Source organism: Meles meles, chromosome 7 (genome assembly GCF_922984935.1).
Source record: "Meles meles chromosome 7, mMelMel3.1 paternal haplotype, whole genome shotgun sequence".
Taxonomy (NCBI): Eukaryota; Metazoa; Chordata; class Mammalia; order Carnivora; family Mustelidae; genus Meles; species Meles meles.
Genome location: NC_060072.1, coordinates 38,620,296 through 38,648,274, shown reverse-complemented (window position 1 = coordinate 38,648,274; position 27,979 = coordinate 38,620,296). Strand labels below are relative to the sequence as shown.

The 27,979-nt window shown below is 35.6% G+C and overlaps 1 protein-coding gene across 2 annotated transcripts in view; it reads left to right on the top strand.

The window, feature by feature from the left end:
• OTOGL (otogelin like) overlaps positions 1-27,979 on the top strand; it is a 134,075-nt gene that overhangs the window by 56,446 nt on the left and 49,650 nt on the right. Inside the window, exons 23-31 of one of the 2 annotated variants that reach the window (XM_046012943.1) lie at positions 46-208; positions 3,288-3,395; positions 4,160-4,298; positions 13,304-13,438; positions 19,635-19,784; positions 22,212-22,331; positions 25,267-25,383; positions 26,224-26,380; positions 27,003-27,029. In XM_046012943.1, coding sequence (XP_045868899.1) covers positions 46-208; positions 3,288-3,395; positions 4,160-4,298; positions 13,304-13,438; positions 19,635-19,784; positions 22,212-22,331; positions 25,267-25,383; positions 26,224-26,380; positions 27,003-27,029 — 1,116 coding nt within the window. The remainder of the gene's footprint in view (positions 1-45; positions 209-3,287; positions 3,396-4,159; positions 4,299-13,303; positions 13,439-19,634; positions 19,785-22,211; positions 22,332-25,266; positions 25,384-26,223; positions 26,381-27,002; positions 27,030-27,979) is intronic. The other variant, XM_046012944.1, reaches the window with a different exon arrangement.

Genomic DNA, 27,979 nt, shown 5'->3' with positions numbered 1-27,979 from the left:
CAAATACAGCGTTAAGGGTATTTTTTCTGTGCCTTTTCCCTGAAGTTCATGCCTGTCCCGAAGGAAAAGTGTATTTTGACTGCAGATTTCCTGACCCTGAATTACCAGCTGGTGGTGTAAATTGTGAGACTACATGTGCAAACCTGGCCATGAACTTCACTTGTGCCCCATCCTCACCCTGTATAAGTGGCTGTGTTTGTGCCCCAGGGTAAGTGTCTTTCTCTCTCTCTCTCTTTCTCTGTCTGTCTTTTTTTTTTTTTTTAAATATTCAGGATTTGACAGAAAATGTAAGAGCTCCTAGAAGTATTTAGCTAAACTTGTTCTGGACTGTGGTTAACTTTGAGTTGGTAACTAGAAGACTATTGCAATTATTTTGCTATATTCATGTAACATATCCCATGTTATGTTTGAAATATAAAATAGGACATATAACACATGATTAAGTATGTTGCACATGTTATATGTACAATATTATTAAAGTAATATAATGAATTGAAGAGAGAACTCATTTTAGGATGGACTTGGCATTTATCTCCTGGTTTAACTGCAATTTTCAGAACATGATAGTGAGCCATTCTCTATTTAAATACTTTAAGTGCATATCTTTTGTATATTCTGTTGTGCTGTTACTGTTGTTGAAGTTAAGTCATAACAGTGATGCCAACTGCTTTTTTTAAAATTTTTACCTTTGTAAGATTTTGCTTATTTATTTAGCATGAGTAGGGGGAGGGGCAAAGGGAGAGGGGTACAGAGAATCTCAAGCAGACGCTGTGCTGAGCATGGAGTCTGATGGGGGGCTCGAACCTACAACCCTGAGATCATGACCCGAGTTGAAATCAAGAGTCAGATGCTTACCCAACTAAGCCACATAGGCATCTTGCTAACTGCTTCACTTAATGTGTGTTACAAAAAATGATGTGTTGAGGCTACACAGGACAGTGGGTAACAGCGGGATCTCTGGGTTCAAACACACTGGAGTTCAAACCCCAGCTCTGCTGATGTTAGCGGAGTTATTTTTCGGCAAGCTTCTTTTAAGCCTGTTAGGTTTGTGAGATACGGGGTGTGTGTGTGTGTGTGTGTGTGTGTACACTCAATAAATATGAATCACTATCTTATGGCAGAATAATATCCTATTTTTGTAGATTTCCTTTAATAGCAGGAATGCCTCGTATATGGGGAAGTTAAGTACAGAATCTGGTGGTTATTCGCTTCCCTGCAGCACATAACATCTGGCCTCACTGGCCCTCCCTCCCCTGGTAGTGAGTGGAGGCAGTGCACAGAGAGAGGCCACCTGAGGCAAACAGGTCACCCGTTCTTTGATGAGCCTATTCACACGGAGGAATTCCTGGGCTCGGGTCATCTGAACCATGCGCAAAGAAGAGAGAGGTTTTGTAGTCTGTTTCTCAGGGGAGTTGGCATTTGTCCATCCCCATCTGGAGTAGATGGAAGAGCCAAATGACTTGGGACTGTACCAATCTCTTCAGAAAGGGCGAAGGTTGAAAGAACAGGGGCCCGTGTGTGGGAGAATAAAAGGTAGAAACCAGGCCCTAGGGCAGTTGAGTGAGGAAGACATTTTAGTAAAAAGGACGAGGGAACTATCACCTTTATGATGGTAAAATAATTGAAACCTACAACATCACTTGATTAATTTGATTTGATTATGACTTAAGGGTGCATGGCTGATTAGATAAAGCTGCATCCTAACTTTGTTTCACAGACTTGCAGTTGACGCTATTTTTTTTTTTTTTTAAAGAATATCTAGTTACTGTCACCTTTGACTTTTAGTTCAACAATGATTGATTTATTTACTGGTCTAATTTCATTATAAAACTCAGGAAATTTTCTCCCACCTCCTCTTACTGTATTGAAGTAAATATGGTTGGAATTAACTAAGAGGTCTTTGACTGATTTGGAAATAATTTTATTATATAGAACTTTCCTGTTATAAAGTTGTTCATGATAATATGATTTGGATTGTCTTCCATATGACCTTGGCTGGCTTATTTTAGGGCAATAAGCCTCATATCCCCTGTTTTATGGGGCTCCTCAGAGTGACAGCAGTTCATTGAGTATGAAAGGAAAGATCCTCATTCCTCAGTTTAGAAATCATTGTTGGAGCATCTGGGTGGCTCCTTTGGTTTAGTGTCAAATTCTTGGTTTCAGCTCAGGTAGTGATCTCAGGGTTGCAGGACTGAGTCCCTGGTCAAGGTCCAAGCTCAGTGGGGAGTTTGCTTGAGTTTCTCTCCCTCTTCCTTTGCCCCTTCACCTCTTCAAAAAAAAAAAAAAAATCTTAAAAGAAATCACTATGGATGAAAGAAATGGAAAGTAATATAGTGAAAAGTGTCATGTAAAAATGGCTCAGATATTGACTCTCTTTATTAGCTGAAGTACCTCAGGGCAAGTGACTTAACCACTTGGAATCTTAGCTTCCTCTTTTTATTTTTTGTTTATTTTTTTAAAGATTTTTATTTATTTATTTGACAGAGATCACAAGTAGGCAGAGAGGTAGGCTGAGAGAGGGGGAAAAGCAGGCTCCTGCTGAGCAGAAAGCCCGATGTGGGGCTCAATCCCAGGATCATGGGATCATGACCTGAGCCAAAGGCAGAGACTTTAACCCACTGAGCCACCCAGGCTCCCCCATAAGGAGCTTTTGATTATTCTCTCTGTCCTGCAACAGAAAAGGTTAGCCATTTCATAATTTACTCTTTTTTTTTTTGAAGATTTTATTTATTTACTTGAGAGAGAGAATGAGAGGGGGAGATGGTGAGGGGGAGAAGCAGACTCCCTGTGGAGCTGGGAGCCCAATGCAGGACTCGATCCTGGGACTCCAGGATATGACCTGAGCCGAAGGCAGTCGCTTAACAAACTGAGCCACCCAGGTGCCCCCATAATTTACTCTTTTACTGAAAATTTTTTAGGCCCTACAGATTTTTTTTCTCTTAAGTAGCAAATACCAAAAAAAGGGGCCCTCACGTATTCTTTAAATGTTGTTTTCACAATAGCTCCCTGTCCCTGGAAATTTAAGCTTGTGTTTATCTTTTATTGTGCTAAGCAATAGCAAACAGTTTAAAATATTGCATCTGATCACTCGCTGGCATTTCATTTACTCTTACGATCTGCAAGGTACTGTGTGAAAAAGAGAGAGCGAAAGATTAGATCCACCCCTTCCATAAGTCAGAGAGAACATGCCTGTGGTAGTCCTAATAAATATAGATGGTGTTGAATATAACAAGATTACTGATCCTTAAAAAACTGAAACTAAATAGCATTTACTTCTTCATTGGAAGAATGGCAGAGCACAAAGGAAAATGTTATGTTCCTGAAAGCTGTCCGTGTATCTGGAAAGATTGGGAGTACCTCTCAGGAGAAGTGATTGCTACACCATGTTATACCTGGTAATGAGATCCATTTATTTCACAACATTTTTCCTAAGCAATTGTATTAGTTTCGATCATCTTATAGTTAATGTGACTGACTTCAGCAAACACTAAGTCAAGCCTGAGTAAATAAGATTTTAAAGGCATTCAGGAGTTGGTGGAGAGCTATTCCCACAAGGGAATCATACCATTATTTTGAGGCATATTTGTTTAGCCCAGAAAAAAAAAAAAAACTGTGAAATGTGAAAACTTGAAAATTTAATAAGAATAAGAATATCTCAAATTTATAAGAAATTAATAAATGCACCAAAGAGAGGATCACATTTACTCTAAGGTCTTATGTTTGGAAATAAGACAAAACAATCCCATAAAACAAAATTGAAATATAATTTCTTTCAAATGTGGGAAAAAAATTCCAAGCTCATGAACAATGTCACATGTCGTATATTTAAACTGATCCAAATACAGGAGATGGCATTATGGGTTTTTTTTTGCTCCCATCAGGGCTATATTAAATGATTTAGTCTGTCATCTGCTTTCAGGTGACCAAAGCAACAATTTTTAGGCTTGGTTGTGCTCTCTGATAATATATTTAAGCAAAGTGATAAATATAGGCTTAATTTGTCAATGTAATAGATGTTATTGAACCAATTGGCATATGACTAAGGGCTCTTGGCTCAGTGAATGTTCTTGAACACAAAGCTTACAATGTTTTTACCACTTGCAAAACTCTAATTAGAGCCAAATGTCTTAGAGAGATAACTGGTGTTATTTTTGGCTAGTGTTTGTCGACGAGGGATGTTCAATTGCACCTACTATCCGTGCCCCGCGGTGTGTACAATATACGGGGACCGGCATTATCATTCTTTTGACGGACTGGAATATGACTATATCAGTGATTGCCAGGTATTTCTGATAAAGGTATGTCACAACTAGGTACTTTTATTTGCTCTTGTGTAAAAGCTTAATGTAAAAAACAAGTATGCTGATATGTGATATATCAATTCCACATGTCATTAATAAAACCTACAAAAGTGATAGCAATTTTAAACATTTCACATTGACTCATAAGTTTTATTATTTAATAGGAGATGGGCTAATTCTTTTTTTTTTTTTTAAGATTTTATTTATTTCCTTGACAGAGAGAGATCACAAGTAGGCAGAGAGGCAGGCAGAGAAAGGAGGGAAGCGGGCTCCCTGCTGAGCAGAAAGCCCAATGCGGGGCTCAATGAGATGGGCTAATTCTTAAACTTTCTATGCTTCTGTTTTCTAATTTGCAAAATGGGGATAATAATTGTACCTGTATCCTGGGGTAGTCTTTAGGATTAAATAAGATAAAATTATGTAAAGCTTTTAGACAGTGCTTGATGTATAGTAAGTGTTCAATAAATGCCAACCATTTTTATTTTTATGGGCTTAGTTTGGTGACTATAAATATAAGACATTAAACCATGCATTGAATAATATGTATTGTTCATGATTGTAGCAATAAAGAGACATTATTCTTAATTCTAGACATGTTATCTTGATGATATACTATAGTCAACCCTGGGCTTAGTGTACCCGATAAAATCCTTAAAATTTCTCATATGCTTAATGCATTTGGGTTTACTTTATACCTAAATTTTATTTAGACATCACTGCCCCAGAATTAAATTTCTAAATGTAAAATGTTAGCTTTAGAAAAAAGTTGTACAAGAATAAACAAAATAACATCTTTTCTTCCAACAAGGTAACCTGTGATTATCTTGAATGCATGTCTTATTTCTGGGTAAGGCTTTTTTGTTAATAGAGGTGTGTGTGTGTGTGTGTGTGTGTGTGTGTGTGTGTGTGTGATCCTGTTCTTTAAAGCGTATATCAACAAAGTAGACACATTCCTATTTTGTATCAGTTCTATTAAATTAAAAAAAAAAGGTGAAATCCATTGTGTTCTAAACTTAACTCCTGCTTATGTTTTAAACCATTAAATTTCCCATTTGGTACTATTGTCAGCTTCTTCAAGTTTCAAATTTCAAGTTTCTTAAAGAATAAATCCAGATTTGTTCAAGAAAATTCTGAAGTTGAGAAGATTGGAATCATGCCTTACATTTCTTTTTCCCTCCCCAAGTCATTTTGCAAAATGCTGAGCATTTGGCGAACTCTTACTAACTACTTATTTGAGCTCTATGCTCTGCCTGGCTTTTCCTTAACCCCTCATTTGTCTTCACAGTAGAGAAATCATAGTGTTTACCAGTCTATTTTAAAAGAATGATTGTGCAGAAAGCATTTCAAGTAGAATATTTGTCTCAACTCTGATTCTTGGCTAAGTGAGAGTATGTGCTTGTGTTTGATGCTGAATAATAATAACAGCCTTAAAAAAAAAACTGTGTATGTATGTATGTATTTATTTATGCATTTATTTATTTATTTCTGGTGCTTCTCTGTAAGAGTATCATTCCATTTAGCAGGCAAGAGCCATTAAAGTCTGGCTTTTAGGCTTTTAAAACCTGACTCCTATCATCACTTTAATTTGCTACTATATTCTTCTGTTAAAAATCAGTATCTCATGTTCAATTTCAATTTTTAATAAGATACACCTGTCTCTGTATGAGAAGATATGTCACAGGAAATAGTCTTCCAATCTCTTAGTAAGTAATGAAATTTAGATCCTGAATTTAATATCTGGATTAAGATCTGTCATTAGGATTCATGTAGTAAGATTAAAGTCTCTATTTTTAAGTTCTAGAATTGCATCTTTTTTTTTCTACCAACGTAGAAGTATTTTTCCTTTTGGTACTTTAACAATGTTCTTTAAAAAAGAAAGCGTTTATAAAAGACAGACTTCAGAATATAAGTTTCATGGATTTCAATTTAGTAATTAAAGAGAAGAAAAACTACTATTAATAATTAATTAGAATTATACTAGAGAATTATTTACTATATTGTAATGGACATTTTTATGAAAATCAGTAAAATCAGTACCAGGCCCAAAATAATTAGGATAATTTGATCAACATATATTTGGTAAGTCAAGAAGTAGTTACTTGATCATGGAACAGATAAATATTTCATATCCAAGATGAATTAGTCGTTTACAATGTAACCTAATTTTCATGGGTTTGAAATCTTTTCATGCTGGATAGTAAAATTCTCAATGCTTGGGGTTTTTGTTTTTTTGTTTTTTTTTCTCTGCTTCAGTTTTTCTTCCGTAATTTTTTTGTTTGGTTTGGTTTGGTTTGGTTTTGGTTTCTTTGTTTACTCCACACACCTAGCTTTCTCTTTTGGGGAAAGAATCAGCATTTCCTTTGAGAAGGATAGAATTGCTGCCTGCCCATTCCTTTCATTACTACTTTTTCAGGGACAGGAATAATTTCTGTGAAGTACAGATTTAATTCTTTCTTCCTTGTCAAACAGCTCTCTTTCTTCCTGCCTTGATTACAAATAATTCTAGGTTTTATTTTTGTTATGTGTAATGTATTCTTATCTGGTGAAATTTAGGGCCTTCTGGGGGATCCAGTAACCTCATCCATAAACATGTCTCTTCATTTGCCAATTGGACTTCTAAAAATTAATATTTATTCAACTTTACTTTATAAGTAATTTGACCCTCACATTCAAAGAGATATGAAATTCCACCCCCCCCCCGCCCCCCAGCCCAATCTCTGGATTGTGGCGTTTTCATTGTAATCTAGTTTTAGGTACAAAGTAAGTACTTACAGTATCTTTGTTGAAGCTTGTCAAACTTTAAAAATCCAGGTTCCCTGATATTTTATTCATCTTGGAGGCTGTTTACCCTTACCTGTAAATAGCATATGGAATATACAGCACATTGTTTTTTAAGTGATTTGAAGCAAATTTAAGACAAAGGTATAATGTATAACCAGAAGTAAGACTTGTTTAACAGTAAAAAGAGATGAGGAACCAAATGACATCTTGGACTTGGCTGTAAACGCAAAAAGAGAGAACACTGGATATCTTCAGCAAAAATAGGAAATACAATATTCTAACTACCCAGATTCAGAGCCTACTTCTGTATTACTACTCTGTATTACTATCTGTAACTCTTCTTCTATCCAATCTATGACAAGCCCCAATCACTGCTTGATTTCTTTTCAACATTCTCTTCAGGTGAGATCTCAAATGTTTAGTGCTCTCCTTAAGCCTCTGAAAACGCTTCTGATTTCATCACTCTCCATCATTTGTCCCACTAATATTTCTGGTGTGCCTTCTATGTGTCAGGCCCTATACTGAGGAGTGCAAGTATGATGACCACCGAAAATAAAGATGGGTCTTGCCTCTGAACTTGAGGCTGGGGTGTGGTGGAGGGGGGGCTTAGTTATTAATCACCTAATCATAAAACTCATAAAATTCCAACTGCAAAAGTCAATGATGACCTGAATGCAAAATCTAATTAAACTTCTAAAAGTTTATCTTCTTTTTTCCTTTAATGTAGCTTGTGCTTTGTAATTCTGTTGCCTCTGCTGGTCCCTTGTCTCTGATCACTCCTCAATAGCTTCTGATGGCTCCTTTCTTCAAGGGTTTCTTAGAACATAGGACTCACAGGTTCCATGTTTCCATGTCTGTTTCCTCTGCAAATCTATAAGTAAGGAACAAACTGAGATCCTAAAAACATTAGAGAATTTATATATAAGTATTTCTTTAAAAAATGATAAATAGGCTATCTTTCACTTACTTTCTCTTCCTGTGGCCATCCTAACATTGACTGGAAATGTTATTCCCTATTACAAAAATCTTTTGATGTTTTTGACTGGCTTCCTGTTCAGCAAACTCTGATTATCTCCAATCTTTATTTCCAGTTTAGTCCCAAGGAAGAAAAACTACTCTAAAATGATCTTATAGTTACAGACTCAGGAGATAGGCAGCCAATTTAGAATTTTCTCCAAGTAGTAATCTCTAAGTTAATCATTTTTATTCTCTGAAATGATGTTCTTAGTGTGGTTTGTCTTCCAGGTGCAGTTTTTATTAATATTCTTTGTGTGACAACCATGCTGAGGACAAAGGGATCAGAGACAGAAAGAGAACAACTTAGACCTTTATTGATAGTATAATATACCTTGTCTATATTACGGTGGATATTTTCAACGCACATCAGTTTTTTTATAGTTTACTGAACATTTTTATATCAGGAAAATCAGAAATATTTATAATTAAATTAAACTATATGATAAAAATATAAAGAAAATTCCCTATCAATTCTGATACATTAATGTTGCCAAAGCTAAAATGGAAGTGAAAAATATATTACTTTAATTTTTAAAATTATATGAACAAAACTTTATAGACATCTCTGGTGTATTTTTTAATCTATTTCAGTAAGGAGATGAAAATCTTGGAGTTTATGGAATTAATTCTGTGCCTTTTTTGTTGTTGTTGTTGTTGTTAGCGAGAGAGAGAGAGGGAGAGAGAGAGAATGAGTGGAGTAGGTGGGAGGGGCCGAGGGACATGGAGACAGAATCTTAAGCAGACCCCATACCCAGCACAGAGCCCCATTCAGTGCTCAATTTCAGGACCCTGAGATCCTGACCTGAGCCAAAATCAAAAGTTGGATGCTTAACTGACTGAACCACCCAGGCGCCTCTGTCAGTGTCTTTTCAAAAAATAAGCATTTAATTAATTTTCTAATTTATCCATGTGAACTAACTCTTAAATATTGTATCATTATTGAAAATTTCAGGGAAGATGATTGTATATTTTATCCATATGATTGATCTCCATTATTAATCTTAGACATTAAAGTTCAATATTTACTTTGCATTGTAATAGTTTACCTACTTAGATAATACATCCTTTATATTAAACCTTCTAAAACATTCAGTAGAACAGTGATAGCATAGGTTTTCCAGTAATTATTTTTGTACCTTTCTTTCTTTCTCTTTCCCTTCCTTCCTTCCTTTTTCTTTCTTTCTTTCCTTCTTCCTTCCTTCCTTCTCTCTCTCTCTCTCTTTCTTTCATATTTAAATGTACGCTCTATGCTAGGAGCTGTCAAGGGTACAATTATTAAAGACATTAGCTTACCCTCAATTGTTTTATGTTTGGGGAAGTCATTAATAAACAAGAAGCTAGGAGGCTGGGATAAAAAGCTTTCTTGTGGGAATGTAACTAATTTTGACCAGAGAAAGGACAAGCAGCAGAGTTTCATGGAAGAGGTAGGAATTGGTACTGGAGTATTTCAGCCTGTTATAACCCACATTTTTTTCAGTGTATTTTCAGGTAGAGTTCCTTGTAATGAAGCACCTCAGGGTGGTTTTCTTCTCATGGCACCCTGGTTAAGCACCTGCTGTTTCAGGGAAGAGTAGTGTGTCCTGTGGTAATCCTCGTGCAAAACCCCAAGAGAAATACCATACCAAGGACATTTTTGACCAAGACTATACACCTCACAAAGGTGACAGCTGAAGGATGGTTTTGCCTCCCAAGCAGCAGGAGTTCATGGATGCTCTGTTGTCATTCACGCCACAGGGACAGTCTCTGTATGACTGCTCTACTCTCTTCTTTCTCAGGCTTGTTTATATAACTCTCTTTTCTGTATCTTTAATCTTTGCATCAGTTCAATCATTGTTTCTGCTTCCTTATATTTTAAGCTTGCTCTCTTCTGTTCAGCAGCCTTCTACCTTTTATCCTCTTTCTGTCTATTTACCCTCAAATCTTACCACAAAAAACTTAAAAAAACAAACCATCATTTTCTGGTTCAAGCATGAGAGGTAATCTCATAGGCTAGAGTTGTCTTTTCATGCTTGCATTAAACTCCGTTGGCTCAAATTGGCGCCATGACTGTATCAGGTCTAGCTCAGTGGCTTGGCTGCATCCCAGCCACCGTGGGGAAGGTGGCAAGATCACCTCTTCTTTGTCATTGTGTGAGGAAAATGAGTTCTCAAGAAGAAAATTCTGAACCATCAAGCAATCTCTTAAGAAGCCACAGTAACCAGCAGGTTATTTTGATGCACCAGAAGATTCTAATTTAGAGAAAGTATCATTGACCAAATTTCCAGATTACGTTAATCTTGTTACTAAAGAAAAAGGTGGACCCAGACGCATAGAACCTACCCAATATGCAATTGGAAAAGAAAAAGACACTGTATTGATTTTAAAGCCACATATTATTAACTTCATAACATGTTTCATGACAACTATCAAATATAGAGATAAAATTTGGTGGCATGAAAACATTTATGGTCTTTATATCCACCAAATACTAATGAAAAAAAAAATCTGATGTAGCAGCAATGGAAATGTATCATTAAGATCTCCTCTTATGGGAAGCAGGGTTGATTGAGAACCTCACGTGTTGCCTCATGGTTATCCCCCACTGGGATCCTGCTGAAGCCACACTTCCCTCAGCTGCTTTTAGCCAATGAGTGAGTATGGTGGGACTGCAGTAAATGAGTATGCTGGCCCAATCCCCTGATGGGTTCCATTGGGTCAAGGACTCCTCATTAACCTCCCCAGAATTTTCTTGGTACAGTGCTGCTGTTAGAGACTCTTCCTATCCAGTCCTCCTTTTTTCTCTTTCCCCATCACAGGTGTCTCTGCCTACTTTGCCCCTTTATAGTTCAAAATAGCTCCCCAGTAAATCTCTTTCATATAAAAAACCAAAGACAAAACAAAGCAAAGCAAAGTAAAACAAAAAACAGAACTCTTTTGGCCCACTGGTGAATGTACCACTTTGGGACCTAAAAAATGGCTTCCTGAGACTATTATTAGCAGGAACTTTATGTTGGGTACTTACCCTTAAAAGGGTAGGGGCTATGACAAGTGCTTAGATTGACTGGCATTTGAGTAAAATAATATTCTACCTTGAGAGGTGCTGACATTTTGTTTTAGAATCACTTGGGAGAATATTTTCTATAAATGTTTGCAGTACCTCAGAATAAAGGGTTTGAGGAATCTATGCGGTACTCTGATGTTGACCTTTTCCCTCTAGCTTTATAATCATTACTTATGTTGCTTAGCAACTCTGTAGCATTAGCTCCAAACCTAATATTAACTTGAAATACAATAGAAATGAAAATTACAGAAATGTGACTCTTAGGAATTGATATTGTTTCAAGTTACTGTCAGCAGTAACATGATATTACAAGGCAGACTATACAATATAGAATATTTTGTGGCATTTCTGAGTTTAATATAAAGACTAATCTAACACTGAGGAACTTTAATTAATAATAATAGAAATGTAATGGCAATAGAAAGCCTTTCAGCTGGCTTTTCACATCCCTTAATCTAAACAACCTTTCTCAAGGGGAAGAACAAAACAAAACCCTAAATTATATATTTTTTCTTTGAAAATCTTTCATAAAGGCACAAAATGTGGCATGTTTTTTTGAGTATTACAATACCATAATCATCTTAATGATCTTTATTATTCTCCTTTTCAAAATTTGGGCAATGCTTTGCGAAATGATTGTTTAAGAAGAAGTAAAAGCTTTCAGTTCTTATGAAGGAAGGAAGGAAGGAAAAATGGGTCACAGAAGGACGCATTAATTACTTTGTCAACACCATTCATTGAAAACCTATCCTTTTGGCACTAAGCTATAGTAATTACTTAAAAGACAGAAAGAATTTGGCCAAACCAAAAGAAATATTGAGCCAGTGTTCATATTGCTGGTGATATGAAAAACTAAGTGGAGAGGATTTGTAAGACATGTATGATTTGCAGATATTTAAAGACTTTTTCACTTTGAAAATAAACACTGACCCATATATCTAAAAATGAAAAGAATTCAGGAAATGTGTGGGCCTTTGAAAATTGTATGTAGACTTCAAAGAGAAAGGCCACGTTCTTTGTGGTGAAATCCCCACCTTCCACAAGTTAGTGAGAGCCTTCTTAAAGCAGTGTGTCTTTTAACTTTTGGAGGGATAAAGACCACTTTAAAATCTGATGAAAACCATGGACTTTCTTCTTAGAAAAATACGGATCATCAAAAAACATTTTGCAGTGAATTTCCAGGGTCTGTAGAGCCACAGAAGCCCACCTGAGGAAACTGATACCAAAAAAAGAAACCCCGATTAAGAGAATGTGCTCTTAACAGGTGCAGTTGGGAGTAGCTGCAGGAAGGTGGAGGGGGGCGTGTAGAGGCGGTCCAGTGGAGAATGTACAGGGCCAAATAACATTCTCCCAAATGAAGAACTCCCTATAACTTAATTGACTTTTCTCCTCAATCATTGCTAAACACTTCCTAATTTCTCTCCAAGTACCTTAACAACAATAACAACACAAAATTAGGATTTTGAACTTTGTCTCTCCTCTTATTTAACCAAGTGACCTTGGACAATCAGTTAATCCTACTTCACTTCACTTCCTGTGCTGTCAAGTGGAGATAATATTTAACTTAAAAATTATCTTAAAAATTAAATATCATATGCAATATTCAAAGGAAGCCCTCAAATGTTATGTGTTATATTTACTAACACTGCCAAAATTTTGTGTCAATTTCAGTTTGAACCTGTAGGCAGATAATTATTTAGCCAGAAAGCTTTCAAAAATGTAACAAAAGATGTTACCTAAAATGAAAATATGTCTTTTAAAATTCCCCTAAGTGACATGCCTTGGGTATTTGTTGAAAAGAAACTGGTCAATACATTGAAGCTATAATAATGAAATAGAAAAAAAAATTGTTAAAACAAAATTTTAATAGAAGTTATTGAAGATAAATGTTTAATATTGAATTGCTTTGATATATTTTTAGAAATTTATTTTAACATTATTAGATAAAAATGATTTGTATTTTAGAGATACGCTGTATTTTTTTATTTAATATTTTTGAAGTAATCTGTATTTTAATTTCAATACAAACTATTGCTTATCTTAGTTTTCTTTAAGGTTTGTTACAAAAAAGTTTTATAAAAAATAACAAAGTAACACATAACATACATTTACTTATTAATTATACATTTATTTATTTATTAATGCATTATTTTTGACATTTCAGAGTGTTGATGATTCAGATCTATCTGTCATTGCCCAGAACAAGAAATGCTTTGACAACGATATTGTTTGTTCCAAAAGTGTTTTGATCTCAGTTGGAGACACTGAAATTTACCTGAATGATACTCCTTACAAACAAGTGAGTAAACTATTTCTTTTAGGATCATTTTATCTTGTCCCAAGAATACTGAAAACAAAATAGAAACAATTCAGGGTACTTTTCTCTGCAAGTGATTACTAGATTCCGATTTTCTTTGTTGTTTTATGTGGTGTCAATAAATCATACATGACATGTCTCTTTTACTTACTTTTTTAAAGACTAATTAATTTATTTGAAAGAGAGAGTGAGAGTGAGAGAAGGAGTGGAGAGGGGGGAGTGGCAGAGGGAGAAGGAGAAGCTGACTACCCGTTGAGCAGGGAGAAGGTTGCTGGGCTGGATCCCAGGACCCTGGGATCATGACCTGAGCCATGACTGAGGCACCCAGGCACCCTTGTCCCTTTTGTTTATATTTCACTTCTCCATATTCCAGTTCTTTCCTCTTTTCCATGGTACCATGCTGGCCCTAGCATCTCCATCTCCAGTTACCGTCTACACTGGACCTTAGCTTCCCGAGTTATTTCCTCTCCTCTTACCCTGCCATACTGCAGCCAAGGCAGCTTTTTCCCCCTAAAATGGGGATCTAATCTTCCACCAATCTAGTGCTTCGAAACTTTCAGATGACTTTCCAGTTCTCTGATAAGACTTTACCAGTCTGACCGTCGTGACCTCTCCCGCCTCACATCTCCTTACTTTCTGCTTCGAGCCCATGTTACAGAAGTCAGAGTTTTCATTAGTTCTTCAGATGGCTTATTCTTTCCCTCACCTCTGTCTCTTTGTGAATGTCATTTGCTCCTGCCTGGATCTGCCTTTTCTTTAACTTATTCTTCTGTGATTGGTCTCATCGTAACTCCTTCAGGAGCTCCTCTTCATACCTTCAAGCACCCTGTTAGGACACGTAACATACATTAGTGAAATTTCTTGTGTGATTGTCTGTCTTCTGTCCATTTGTCTAAGGGTTTTGTGAGAAGTGGGACTGCTCTCTCCCTTATTTATTCCTGTATTCTAGGAGCCTGCTCGATTTGAAAGAATGAAAACATTTAATTCATTCATTCATTCATCCACTATGTCCCAAAATCTCTATTAATTATTGGGACTAAACCAGTGAAAAGACACTGTGCTTATCTTTCAGGAATTATACTCAGGGGAGGAAGACATTAAAATAAACAAGAATACGCCATGGAATGTGCTATGGCCAGAGTGTGTGTAGGACAGCATGGGAGTCCCTGAGAAGAAGCCAACTTTGGATGGTAGTTGTTAAGGGTGTAGGCTTTGGAGTCAGTCAGTGCTCACCTAGAACCCCTGTTCTGTCACTTGCTGGTTGTGTCCCTTTGGGCAAATCTCCCTCACCTCTTTAAGCTGCAGATTTCTCAGTTGTAAATTTGGAATGATTATAGAATGTACTTCTTAGGTTCATATGATGTTTAAATGCGATAATGGATTTCAAGAAATGACTTTCTTCCTCTCCTTCACCCTCTTATATTTGGAGTTTCAAGGGGGGGGGTATCCAGACCAACTTGAAAGCAGTGAGTATGGGAACAAGGGCAGTAGATAGGAATCTTATTCTGGACCATGGAGGTCTTCAGTGGTATAGGGTATCTGAACTTATTTTACAAGCAAGAAAGTTTGACACTGAGAAGGGCCATGATCTGACATATGGCTTTTAAAAAGTGGCCTCTCTTTGAGGCTGTAGAATAGTGTTTCTCGCAGTTTGGTCTGTAAATGTGCATTAAAATAATCTGAAATATCTATGCAAAAATTTGGTTCCTGGGTCTCCCCTTGGTAATTACAACGGCTAAGGTGGAGAATGAAGATCAGTATTTTTTTAAATGAATTTATTTATTTACTTATTTATTTATTTAAGAATGAGGTGGGAGAGAGAGCAAGAGCTGGGGGAAGGGCAGAGGTAGAAACAGACTTCCCACTGAGCAGGGAGCCTGACTTGGGCTCCATCCCAGGACCCTGAGATCATGACCTCAGTGACACTTAACTGATTGAGCCTCCCAGGCAAAACCTGAAGATCAGTATTTTTAAAAAATATTTTATTTATTTGAGAGAAAGAGTGTGCAGGAACAGAAGGAGAAGCAGCCTCCCCACTGAGCAGGGAGCCCCATGTGGGACTCAATCCCAGGACCCTGAGATCATGACCGGAGATGAAGGCAGCCACTTAATAGATTGAGTCACCCAGGCGCCCTGAAGATCAATATTTTTAATGGTATTCCCAATCCTTCTACACACTAAAGCTTGAGAATCAGGGCCATAGATCATAGCTTCCGTTTCAGTCAGAAATATTGAGACCAACCAGGCAGCAGTTACACTTTTGGCAAAACAGAGTTTCTGTGTCATGTTGACATCTTTTGGAAGTAATTAGTGCAGTATGGCATAGCCAGCTGCTGGTATCCACTTACAGGTGAAGGTTTTAAGAACGAGAATATATATATATGTATTTTTTTTAAGATTTTATTTATTTATTTGACAGACAGAGATCGCAAGTAGGCAGAGAGACAGGCAGAGAGAGACGGGGAAGCAGGCTCTCCGCAGAGCAGAAAGCCCGATGCGGGGCTTGATCCCAGGACCCTGGGATCATGACCTGAGCCAAAGGCAGAGGCTTTAACCCACTGAGCCACCCAGGCGCCCCTACATATATGTATTTTTTAAGAAAAAAAAAAACTGAAAAAAAATAGTAAATGCTCTTGCAGAAACAATTTGACACATTTTTGAAGTGGTAATTACAGTTCAGTGTAACTGTCAACTTCCGGTGTTCACCCGTATGCAGGTGTAGATGAATCTTCGTGTCAGTTGTGAAGTATGAAGTAAGATAAAGGAAAGTCATAAAAATAGTTTGACCCTAACAAATACCCTGCTGATATTTTCTCTTGAACATCAGAAGTGAAAATAAGTACCACTATTTTTGGCAGATGGATTGCTCATTGAGGAGAAGGAAAAAAATGTTATTCTTTCAATGAGGACACAATTTTTTTTTGTCAAATATGTTAAGATATAAATGTTTTATAAATTTACTTAAGTGGCACTTTGTTTCAGTCTCCACCTTTATAACTTATCTTTCTAACATCATTGGAGTTTGTTGAAAGTGCTACAATTCTCATCTGAAATAGAGGTCTTGATTTGGGGCAATTCACAACACCCTCCCTTTTCTAATGGAAAGCATCTCTACTTCCTAATCTGAAAAGAAAGAAGCACACTATCTCCTTTTGACCAAAGAGAACTGTTTTTCTTGTGGCAAACTCCCCTGTTTAGTAAAAATGAAGGATTTTTACGTCTATGGGGAAAAGTACATTAAAAGGATTATTCACCACGATCAAGTGGGATTTATTCCAGGGCTGCAGGGTTGGTTCAACATCCGCAAATCAATCAATGTGATAGAACACATTAATAAAAGAAAGAACAAGAACCATATGATACTCTCAATAGATGCTGAAAAAGCATTTGACAAAGTACAGCATCCCTTCCTGATCAAAACTCTTCAAAGTGTAAGGATAGAGGGCACATACCTCAATATTATCAAAGCCATCTATGAAAAACCCACCGCAAATATCATTCTCAATGGAGAAAAACTGAAAGCTTTTCCATTAAGGTCAGGAACACGGCAGGGATGTCCATTATCACCACTGCTATTCAACATAGTATTAGAAGTCCTAGCCTCAGCAATCAGACAACAAAAAGAAATTAAAGGCATCCAAATTGGTAAAGAAGAAGTCAAACTATCACTCTTCGCAGATGATATGATACTATATGTGGAAAACCCAAAAGACTCCACTCCAAAACTGCTAGAACTTGTACAGGAATTCAGTAAAGTGTCAGGATATAAAATCAATGCACAGAAATCAGTTGCATTTCTGTACACCAACAACAAGACTGAAGAAAGAGAAATTAAGGAGTCAATCCCATTCACAATTGTACCCATAACTATAAGATACCTAGGAATAAACCTAACCAAAGAGACTAAGAATCTATACACAGAAAATTATAAAGTACTCATGAAAGAAATTGAGGAAGACACAAAAAAATGGAAAAATGTTCCATGCTCCTGGATTGGAAGAATAAATATTGTGAAAATGTCTATGCTACCTAAAGCAATCTACACATTTAATGCAATCCCTATCAAAATACCATCCATTTTTTTCAAAGAAATGGAACAAAGAAAAGATATCTTTTACATCAAGAAAACAGATGTAGCAACAACCCTTAAGAAGTCTAATGATAAGCTGCCTGCCTTATCCAAAAATTATTTTTAGGTTCTAAAGATAGGTCAAACCAGTCCAAGAGAACTTTAATAGGAAAATACATGAAAAAGCATCTTATGGATTGAAAGGAGCTACAAGCCACCAATATTCTGCTTACTTGCTTTAATTCTTGCTGATCAGACTGGAAGGTAAGAGCTGTGAATAGGCTGTTGCAGGAAGGTTTTAAAAATATATAAATCACATCTTGATCCAGAAGCTGAGGATAATGCTATAAACTTGATGAAGTACCTCTTTCAATGAGCCACATTCAGGTGGGGAGAAGGCAGATAATAAAGCCAAAGACAAATCATATAATAGAAAGGTACTGAAAAGTATAATGAAAACATAAAAATAGGTTCTATGGCAGAGAGTGACTTGAGGTCAGGGCAGGCTACACATTGGGTGGGCCTAGTAAAGAATGATAATGTGATGCCTCTTGTTCAAACAGGAATTATTCTTTCTCCCTTTGTTTTGCTGTCTCTTTTGACCTGTCATGGTGTGTGTGTGGTTCTTTCTTCTTTATTATTTAAGGCCTTGCTCACTGAGGAACAAGGATACTCCCAGGTTGAGTGCAAGCTCTCCTAGGCACCCAGGGCCTTGCCCCATAACTCCAACTTGGCACCTGGGAGTAGAAGGAAAAGAGGTTAAGGAAATCCATTAACCATGTGTATGCTTATACAATATATACTGTTACATGTAACATACTGAGCCCTTGTAAGTTTGAGCTTGGTCTAGAAAACTCTTTATGGATGTGACTAAGTTTATTTACCTTGCCTTCAGGGATGTTTCTAAAATAGTATTTCCAAACTATGACTTTGTTATTGTATAATCAAAGGATTGTATATCCCCTTCACAATTTTTATTTTGTATCTGCCTGAATTTGCTTTACTTTCTTTGATTTAATTTGATTTTAATATTTTTAAAGTTATTATTATATGAGTTCATTATAATGTCAGATTTAATGTGATCTTTTACAGGGTATAGCCCCTGCTCATAGGGATGCTGAATATTTGTTCTTTAGGCTAAATGTGCTCTTAATTTTCCCAACAGGTTCCATCTCCAGTTTCTCTCTAAGGTTGTTATTAATAGCCCACAAATTATCTTCCTTTAATATAAGCATGGTTTGTCACTTTCCTGTTCAGAAGCTCTTACTGAATGCATTTTGCACATAGAATAGCAGCCTTTGACTGTATGGATAACTTGACTGCAAAAGGGTCTCTTACTATGCTTCTCATGGAACCCATGCTCTAGTCCTTTGGTGCTCTCCTTAGTTCCGAAAAGATTTTGAATTTTCTTGCCCCTCAGTCTCTATTCAAGTTATTACTTTTGCTTGGAATGATTTCTTCTCCATTTTCATTTCCAGCTCTGTATACTTTCCTGTGTGTGGTCTTTTGCAGATCCATTCATATTCCACTCCTTACAAGAAGCCTCTCCCAGTCCCTTTAATGGAAATCCATTTCCTCTTTCTCTTTCTCTCACTCTCTCTCTCCCTCAGTATAGATAGATATAAATATGGATACAGATACAGATGCATCTCTCTATCTGTAGATATATATATACCTATATATGTAGATGTATCTATTTATCTACCTATAGATCTATTAATCTATCTGTATATAATATATTTTTGGTACTTAATCATATGATTCATCATCAGCATAGAATTTCTGAGTCAGCAGATATAACCCCTTACCCTCAATGTACTGTATGCTCATGCTTTTGTTTACACTCTTTTCTATAGCAGAAATACTTTTGCTTATTTATCCATATTGATCCCATCTATCAGATTATGTCTGATTATCAATTTATATATTTCCTATTTTATGCATATTTTATACATTTGTTTTGTCTTTTGCTATGGAGCCAACCAAAAATACTTGTACATAGATACTCCTCACTGGTAGATACTAATTAATGTTTACACTTTGGTTAATGAACAAGGAATTCATTTTTCTCTTTCTTTCCTTCTTCCTTTTTTTTTTTTTTTTTTTAAGAAGCGATCAGGTTTTTTTCTGGAAAATAAACCTACGTACCAGCTTTGGAAGGCAGGGTACTACATAGCAATATACTTTCCAGAAAATGATATCACTATTCTTTGGGATAAAAAGACAACCATTCATATCAAAGTTGGACCCCAGTGGAAGGTAGGTTAACCTATGTTGTAGGCCAATCCAAACGAGATGTAAGAAATGAAGTTATGTTTACCTTTAGATGTTTTATGGAAATAAAACAATTGACATTTTCTTTAAGAAACAAGTTATATTATCAGAATTACTAACTCATAGCCCAGCGAAGAAAACTCTTACCAGTTAAGAGTACAGTGTTGCATACAGTTCTTTTTGACCTTAACCTTAGAGTAACCATTTTCTGAAGTTACTTAGGTCAACTTCTTTCTTCCCATCCCTTTCAGCGTGGTTATGTGATGTTTGTCATACAGTTAGATTTATTTATTTTTTTTATTACATTCTGCATTCCATCTTTTCCTCCATATTCTGGATTTTTTTTTTAAGTTTGCATACAGTACATTTGTAAAAAAAAGTTATGGTCTAGAGTTCTATGCATTTTAACAAATGCATGGAGGTTTTTTTAATCTCTCACTAGAGTTTCTATATAGAAAAGACCTCTCAACTCCCCGATTTCTCCCATGTCGCCCCATTATTGTCATCCCCTACTGATCTATTCTTCAGCTCTATAGTTTTGCCTTTATGCAGCCTGTTGGGTCTGGCTTCTTTGACTTCGCAAAATACATTTAAGTTTCATCCATACTGTTGGACGAATTAATAGTGTTTTCCTTTATACTGTTGAGTAGTATACCATTGTATGGATGTACTAATTTGTTTTATTTATTAATGTTCAAAGATTCAATCTGGGCTGGTTAGAATTTTTAGCAATTTCTATTTTAAATTGTTTGAATATTATTTTCTGTTAAATATTGTATAAATATTAAGTATGATTATTATTTTAAATATTACAAATCTTGTTAAATATTTTAAATTTATATATGAAATTATTTTTGAAACAATATATTTTTAAAAATCCAGTTTATCTGAAATTGAAGTTCAGACTCATGGATATAATGTGTGGCAAGTTAGGGAAAAATTGGGATAGTAACAAAATATTCTTTTTTTTTTTTTTAATTTTATTTGGGAGAGATACAGTGAGAGAGAGAGAATGAGTGAGGAGAAGGTCAGAGGGAGAAGCAGACTCCCTGTGAGCTGGGAGCCGGATGCGGGACTCGATCCCGGGACTCCAGGATCATGACCTGAGCTGAAGGCAGTTGCTCAACCAACTGAGCCACCCAGGCACCCCCTAGTAACAACATATTCTTATTAGACTGTGGAAAAGTTACATATTTTTGAAGATTTTAATATGTTGTAAATTTAAGATATGATTGTATATTAAAGTCATTTTTTTTCAACCTTAAGTGAGATAAAGCCCATAAATCTATTACTAGGGGTTTGCTGGCTTCTTGCATTTCTTTGATGCAAATGAAGTAAGTTAGTCATTGCCATACATCTTCAACCATGTTTTTCTGCCATTTCTTATTATGTATCTTCTCTTCCTTACTTTTTGGAAGTGATTTAATCAGTTATTCTTCTACATCTCCCCCTTTACTGCTGCCTTAAATTGTTGGGTGATCACGATGGATGTGGCCATTGTCTTGGAGAGTTATCGTGGCTTCTGAGAAAGAGGCACTATGATAAACAGTGGTCATGACAGTTGCAATCCCAGGGTTATTGTCAGCTTTGCTGGAGACCTGGGCAGCCTACTTCATCAGCTAAGGGCTACGGTCCATTTCTCAGTACATGAAGAAAACCTCAGTTTGTTTAATTTCATTGTTTTGGGGTGGATTTCCATTGTTTTAAGAAGATTATTCTTCTTTGTACTTTTGGTTTATCTTCCTCCACTAAAAGTAAAGCATTTCATATTACTTGAGAAAATGCAATGGGTAATGTTGATATGGTTACTTCATATGGCACTTTCAGTAACCATTTTATAACCTATAACAACCTTTATAATTGTGAAATAAGATGTGGTTTTTATTTATTGTGTCTCATGGTGGCATGATACATGAATATTAAAAAGTCAACTTTTTCTTTTAGAAGTTATGTTTTGAATGTTTTGGCTTTTCAAAGTATGACCTAGAGAAAAATTTATTATTCTTATTGTTTCAACATTTATAGTGTTACAAAACCTTAAGGATATTGGGAGATGGGTTTTTCATCTTTAAAATGTATATGTATGTGAATATACACAGAATATGTATGTATACATACACATTCATATTGTAGTGTCTGTATTATACATCTCCAAGTTACTTATATTATTACTGGTATCAATGCTAAGACAATGGTAAGTGTAGCTAGATAAAATTTGGGAGATGGTGAAACATTGTTAAGAATTTAAAATAACTTAAATATAACTAAATAGATATGAAACTATCTTAACATATTTACATAGTTGTGGAAATACTTAAAATATCTATTTTAAATCTTTAAAAATTTTTAGTTAATGTGACCTTAAATGTTGATGTGAAAATAGAATATTTCATGATTTTTTTTTCACTTTAGAACAAACTATCAGGATTATGTGGAAACTTTGACAAATGTACTTCAAATGATATGACCACTTCCAATAACTTAGAAGTGAGAAATGCCCAAGTATTTGGAGATAGTTGGGCATTAGGGCAGGTAAGTAGAATATATGTATCATAGAACTCAATGAATATTTTTTGATATATTTATTCACTTAATCACTTTTTCTTATAGGAAAATGTACTTAGATAATACTACTTTATGTCATATTTGTATAGTAATTCATAACTGACAAATTACTTTCACATTTACCTTCTGTAAAGCTTGTGACAATCTCGTGATGTAAAGGGTGTTATCTCTATATAAGAGATGAAGAAATTGAGGTTCAGGAAGATGTAATGACTTGCTTAATATTGTATGTCCAGAAAGAAGCAGAGATGACATTCAAATTCATGTTTTTTAATCTCGTGTTTTTCCTTCCATAGCAAATGCCTTATCAATGTATTTATATTTCTAATAATATAACTTTTGCCAACTCAAAGCAATGAGAAAATGAAGGCAGAATTTCTCACCATTTGTTCTCCACACATAGTTGTGTGTAGAGGGAGGGATGGGTAGGGAATGGATTTGTGGTCAGCTACCTCTGGGAACAATTTGAATAAAGTAAATTAGACGTGTTTCTTTTTTGAAGGAATTCTTGAGGAATTATAAGCTTCCAAGGGAGGAATAAATCTGAAGTGTTTACCAACTTATTGACACAGAACCTGTTTTTATGTATTAGTTGTCAAAGAAATAGTGTGGGCCACACTTTGAGAAACACTGAACTAACTCAGAAAACAGAATTGAATTGGAAATTAGCGTTATTCTTTTTTTCTCCTTTTTCCTTTTAGCCTACTTTTCTTTCTAGCTGAAAGTGGTGTCCATAACTACAGCTTTCTGATTTGTTACTATTTGGTTAATTTGCTTTCCACTTTACCTAGTTTACCTAATATATCTAAATTTCTTTAAAAACATAAATGGGGTCTAGGATAAAGCACTCACTTAATTCAGTAAAATTCAAGCAGCATATTTGAATATAGCCCAAGCTGAAAAGTACAAATATTTTATTTAATGTATGAACTATCTACTTTATAGAGAGATACAAAATCCTTTTTATTATGGCTCTCATATATCTTGTTGCACTTAGAAGTCTTTGAAGAAATTACCTCACATTTGTCCTTTTAAAATGAATTAAGGAATAACCAATTTATAATAAATATTTGGAGTAATCAAAGAATTTTATACTCACTATAATGTGTATTCTTATTCATACTTAATGGCCAAAACTAAAAAATTTTTTTAAAGTTTTTTCATTTGTAAGTTCAATTTAGCGCTTAGATGTTTTCCAGGTTATATGAACCCATAATGGGATTAAAACACAGCCTCTGTCATTAGGAATTTAGAGTCTAGATTTGTAGTTGAGCTAGAAAAATTAAGAATGGAAATATGGAATAGGTGCTTTGATAGAGGTGAACAAAGCATTGGCTTCATTACGCTCAAAGGAAGTTTCCCAAAGAAGATGCCATTGGGCTGAATCCTATAAGACACAGGAGCTAGAAGAGTAAAGATGTGGGAAACAGTGTAGCAGCAAAGGAGGGAATGGTCCACTAGAAGGTGTCAGGAAGACGGGTGCCTAATGGGAATTTCAAAAAATTCAATATGGCAGCTCTGCGGGGTTGGAAGTTGTCAGTAGCTGGAATGCAAAGTATAGAGCTGCAAGCTATGAGGGCTAGGATCTAAGGCCCTAAAGTAGTTAGGAGGCTCTTATAATCCAGCTGGTAATGTTAAGCCAGTGAAGATTTAGAAAACTATACAAATTTCAGAGGCATTAAAGATTAAAATCATCAACATCTGTTGAAAGGTTGCATTTAGGAGAATCTGGAGAATTCAAGAAAGTTTCATACCTTTCTGACTTATTGGGTAGTTGCTGATACTCTTCCCCAAGGGAGGGCAAAAAGGAGAGGAGATAGTGGAGGATAGTGGACCAGGACTATTGTGTAGAGATAAGAACAGGGTAGGATGCATTGAGAGAGAAGCTGCAGTGAAATTTATGTGGAGATGTCCAGTTTTGAGATTCAGGAGAGATATTTGGGCTGGAAATACAGATTTGGCAGTTACTAGAATATGCAGGTTGTTGAAGACGTAAGAAGTGTACAGAATGAGAAAAATAGAGGTTGGAGGATCAAGCTTTGCCCAGAAGGGAGGGGGCAGAAGAATAGGGAAGTAGCAGCCATTGAATTAGGAAGAAACTGAGAAGAAAATGGTATCAGAAGAAATAAATGTGGAGAGACATTTAAGAAGGGCAAAGTAATAAGTAGAGTCAAAGGTAGTGAAAGGTCAGGTGAGATGAAGACCGAAACATTGCCTTTATATTTAGGCAACTCTAATGAAGAGATCATTGATGACATTTTCAGGGCAGTTTCGGGGAGGTGGATTAGAAGAGGTAGAGACCAAGTTGCTGAGTATGTGGGAGGTGAGCCTAGAGACACGTGTGCATGTACAGCTCCTCAGAGGATGGCTCTGATGGAAATGAATGAGCTGAAAATGAAAGGAAAGAGAACCAATTGCTCACATAATTTTTTTTTAATATTTTATTTATTTATTTGACAGAGAGAGAGGTCACAACTAGGCAGAGAGGCAGGCAGAGAGAGAGGAGGAAGCAGGCTCCCCACGGAGCAGAGAGCCCGATGTGGGGCTCGATCCCAGGACCCTGAGACCATGACCTGAGCTGAAGGCAGAGGCCTAAACCACTGAGCCACCCAGGTGCCCCTGCTCACATAATTTTTTAATGACTGCATTTGAGACAGATTTAAAACCATTTACCTCTACTCTCTAATATCACCAGAATTTTAATAGTATGCTTAATTATTTTCAAAAAATAATACATACTATTGAGTTGGCTGAACATAAATGCTTTAGGTAAAATTTGTCTAAAGGAATGAGAATATATGAGATGTGATTGTAATGATGGAGTCAAATAGTTTACTCTGGTTTCAGCCTCAGAAGTCACCCCTTTGAAAACTTTCTCTTCTCCCTTATTTCTCTTCAACAGTGTGAAACCCCAAGTGAATTATTTAAACCCTGTGAGGCACATCAAAACAAATTTCCTTATGCCAAGAAAGAGTGCTCCATTTTGTACAGCGATGTTTTTGCTCCTTGTCGCAATGTGGTAAATGAATACTTTACAAAACTTTCATATTTACGTGGGTATTGCTGTAGCTGTGATACTGAGATGAACAGGACAGAGAATTTAACCAACGGTTGGCTCTTCAGGTGGACCATCTAACCATTGTCGGGAAGACAAATTTGGTAGTTTGTTTGTTGGTAGAAGTGATGCATTTAGTTGATTTAACAGCATACATTTGTACATATTTATTGTAATATTCTGTTCTACTTTATGAAGCATTTTAATACATCCTCAAAGCCAGAAATGATTGGTCAAAGACAAAAATTTTTGTTTTTATTTAGAGAACATTGCTGCCTGGGCATCTTCTCCTCAACCCAATGTATAGTTTAAAAGTATTAGTAGTGGCACATTTAAAAGGGTCTTAAAAACATATGCCAAGATGGAGTAATTTAAATTTTTAAATGCCTTCCCAACATAATAATTTTAAGCCTCAAGAGTTTAAAAAATGGCTTAAGGTATTCATAAAAATCATTAAAAGTACAATTGGTGATAGAACATTCTTTTAATTCCATGTGAATGTGCTAATAAACAATGAGCTTGTACAAAATATCAAAATATGATTATATTGAAGTTACTGAAATTACATTTTTTGTTAGACCCATTATCTGTTTTGCTGGTCCTTTGATTTTACATTTGCCTAATAAATTCCTTTCTCCTTTGGTCCCTATAGAGGTTTGAGACCTTGAGAACTCTAGGTGGCAGTGTTAAGTTGATAATACCAAATTTTGAAAACCTACCAGTTCGTTTTCTTTTAGAAGTTTGAATTTTAATCAGTTGTGGTTAGTACTTATTGAAATGAACTCATTTTCATTTCATTTTCAGATTGATGTTACTTCTTTTGCCAAAAATTGCCATGAAGACACGTGTAACTGTAATCTTGGTGGGGACTGTGAATGTTTATGCACAAGCGTGGCAGCTTATGCATACAAATGTTGTCAGGAAGGGGTATCTGTTCACTGGAGGTCATCCACTGTTTGTTGTGAGTACCCTAGTGAGAACATCATCACCAGGTGGGAAATTTATAAGGAGATTAATTTGTCCTATCACAGAACAAATACCGTGGAAGTCATGCAAATAGAATTTAAGATAACTAAACTTTCTATTCCTTTGACAATGCAGATAAACTGTAGTACAGAGAAAGGGTTTATAAAAATAACCATCAAGGTAAAATTTTCTATTCTGTTTGACTGTTGTCAGTTTGACATTCGAACTATAAATTGTATACCATCCTCAAATTGTTTATGACTTCATTCCTCTTACGGCTGTGAAATTTCCCTGTTCTGATTATAAGAAACAGATCTGAGTCTTTAAACTTTTCGTTTACTTATGTAGATGGCAAGTCATCTAAAACTTTTAACACTGAGTTCCCATTTCTAAGTAAGCAGATATATTTGCCTACTTATAACATAATCTTACAAAATTTAATTTTTCAACACTTCACTCTTAAAAAATCCTCTTTGCTCAGAGGAATTTTCTAAATAATGATGTCATTCTGTGTGCTTTCGCTTGGTCACTGATAAACATACAGCAATATTTTGCATACTTTCAGATAAGGGGTTAGACCTTTTCAGAGTTTAATATTTATTCTTTTATTTTTTTAGCTCTTGACTGTGAATATTACAATGAAGGTATGTGATATTTAAATAAAGATTATTACTATAGCCATTCTGCGGGATGTATTTTCAGAGTTTTTCAACAATGTGTCTGGGAACAATAGTTCATAATTCAGTACATAACTCAATGACTGCCTTTACTTTCTAAAATTTATCTAAATTTCTAAGTATTTGAGTTAAAATTTATTTCCTGTAAAATAAAAAGAGTGTGTAACTAAGTTTTCAGCACTGAGGAGGCCCTCAATAAATGGTTTTTGTATGACATGAATGAATTAATGAGTGAAGATAGCTAATTTTTTAGGCAAAAAGGATGAAAGACATATACCAAATGCTTGTCTTTTACCATTTTGTATAAATATAAACATTAGTCAAGCATTATGTCATAGATATCAAACAATTAGTATGATGATAAGCATGTAAGGAATTTATTTTGCCATCATTGTAGGCAAAAATAATTACATATTATCAGAATGAGAATTTATGGATTTAATGGTAATAGGAGGTGCTACCTAAAACTGAGAAACTGACATAAGAAGAAACAGAGTATTACATCCTCAGTGAAAATGCCAGATAATGGCAGAATTAGAGCCTGCTTTATTACCAAGCCTGCTAATTGAGGAAGGCGTAGCCGCTTAAACCTAATTCAAACAAGTAAGATGATCCAGGACAGTGTTCAGTGTTCCTTTTGTCAGTGACTGGACAAACTCTGGACTCCTAATGGGATAAATTAGAGTAATAGTTAAAGGGAAACGGGGCCATTACAAAAACTCCAAGCAACTAATCAAAAGCATTTTTGGTGCCTTACTGAGCTAGGGAGAAATCTGTCAGCTATCAATACCCAAAGAAAGCCAGATAATTTTAGAGAAACAGAGATGATGGATTAAAAAGAAAATGGATATTTTAATTTTTGGTTGTTTCTGTTACATTTATGGAAGTTTGATGGAGAAAAAAACCCAACATGAAAA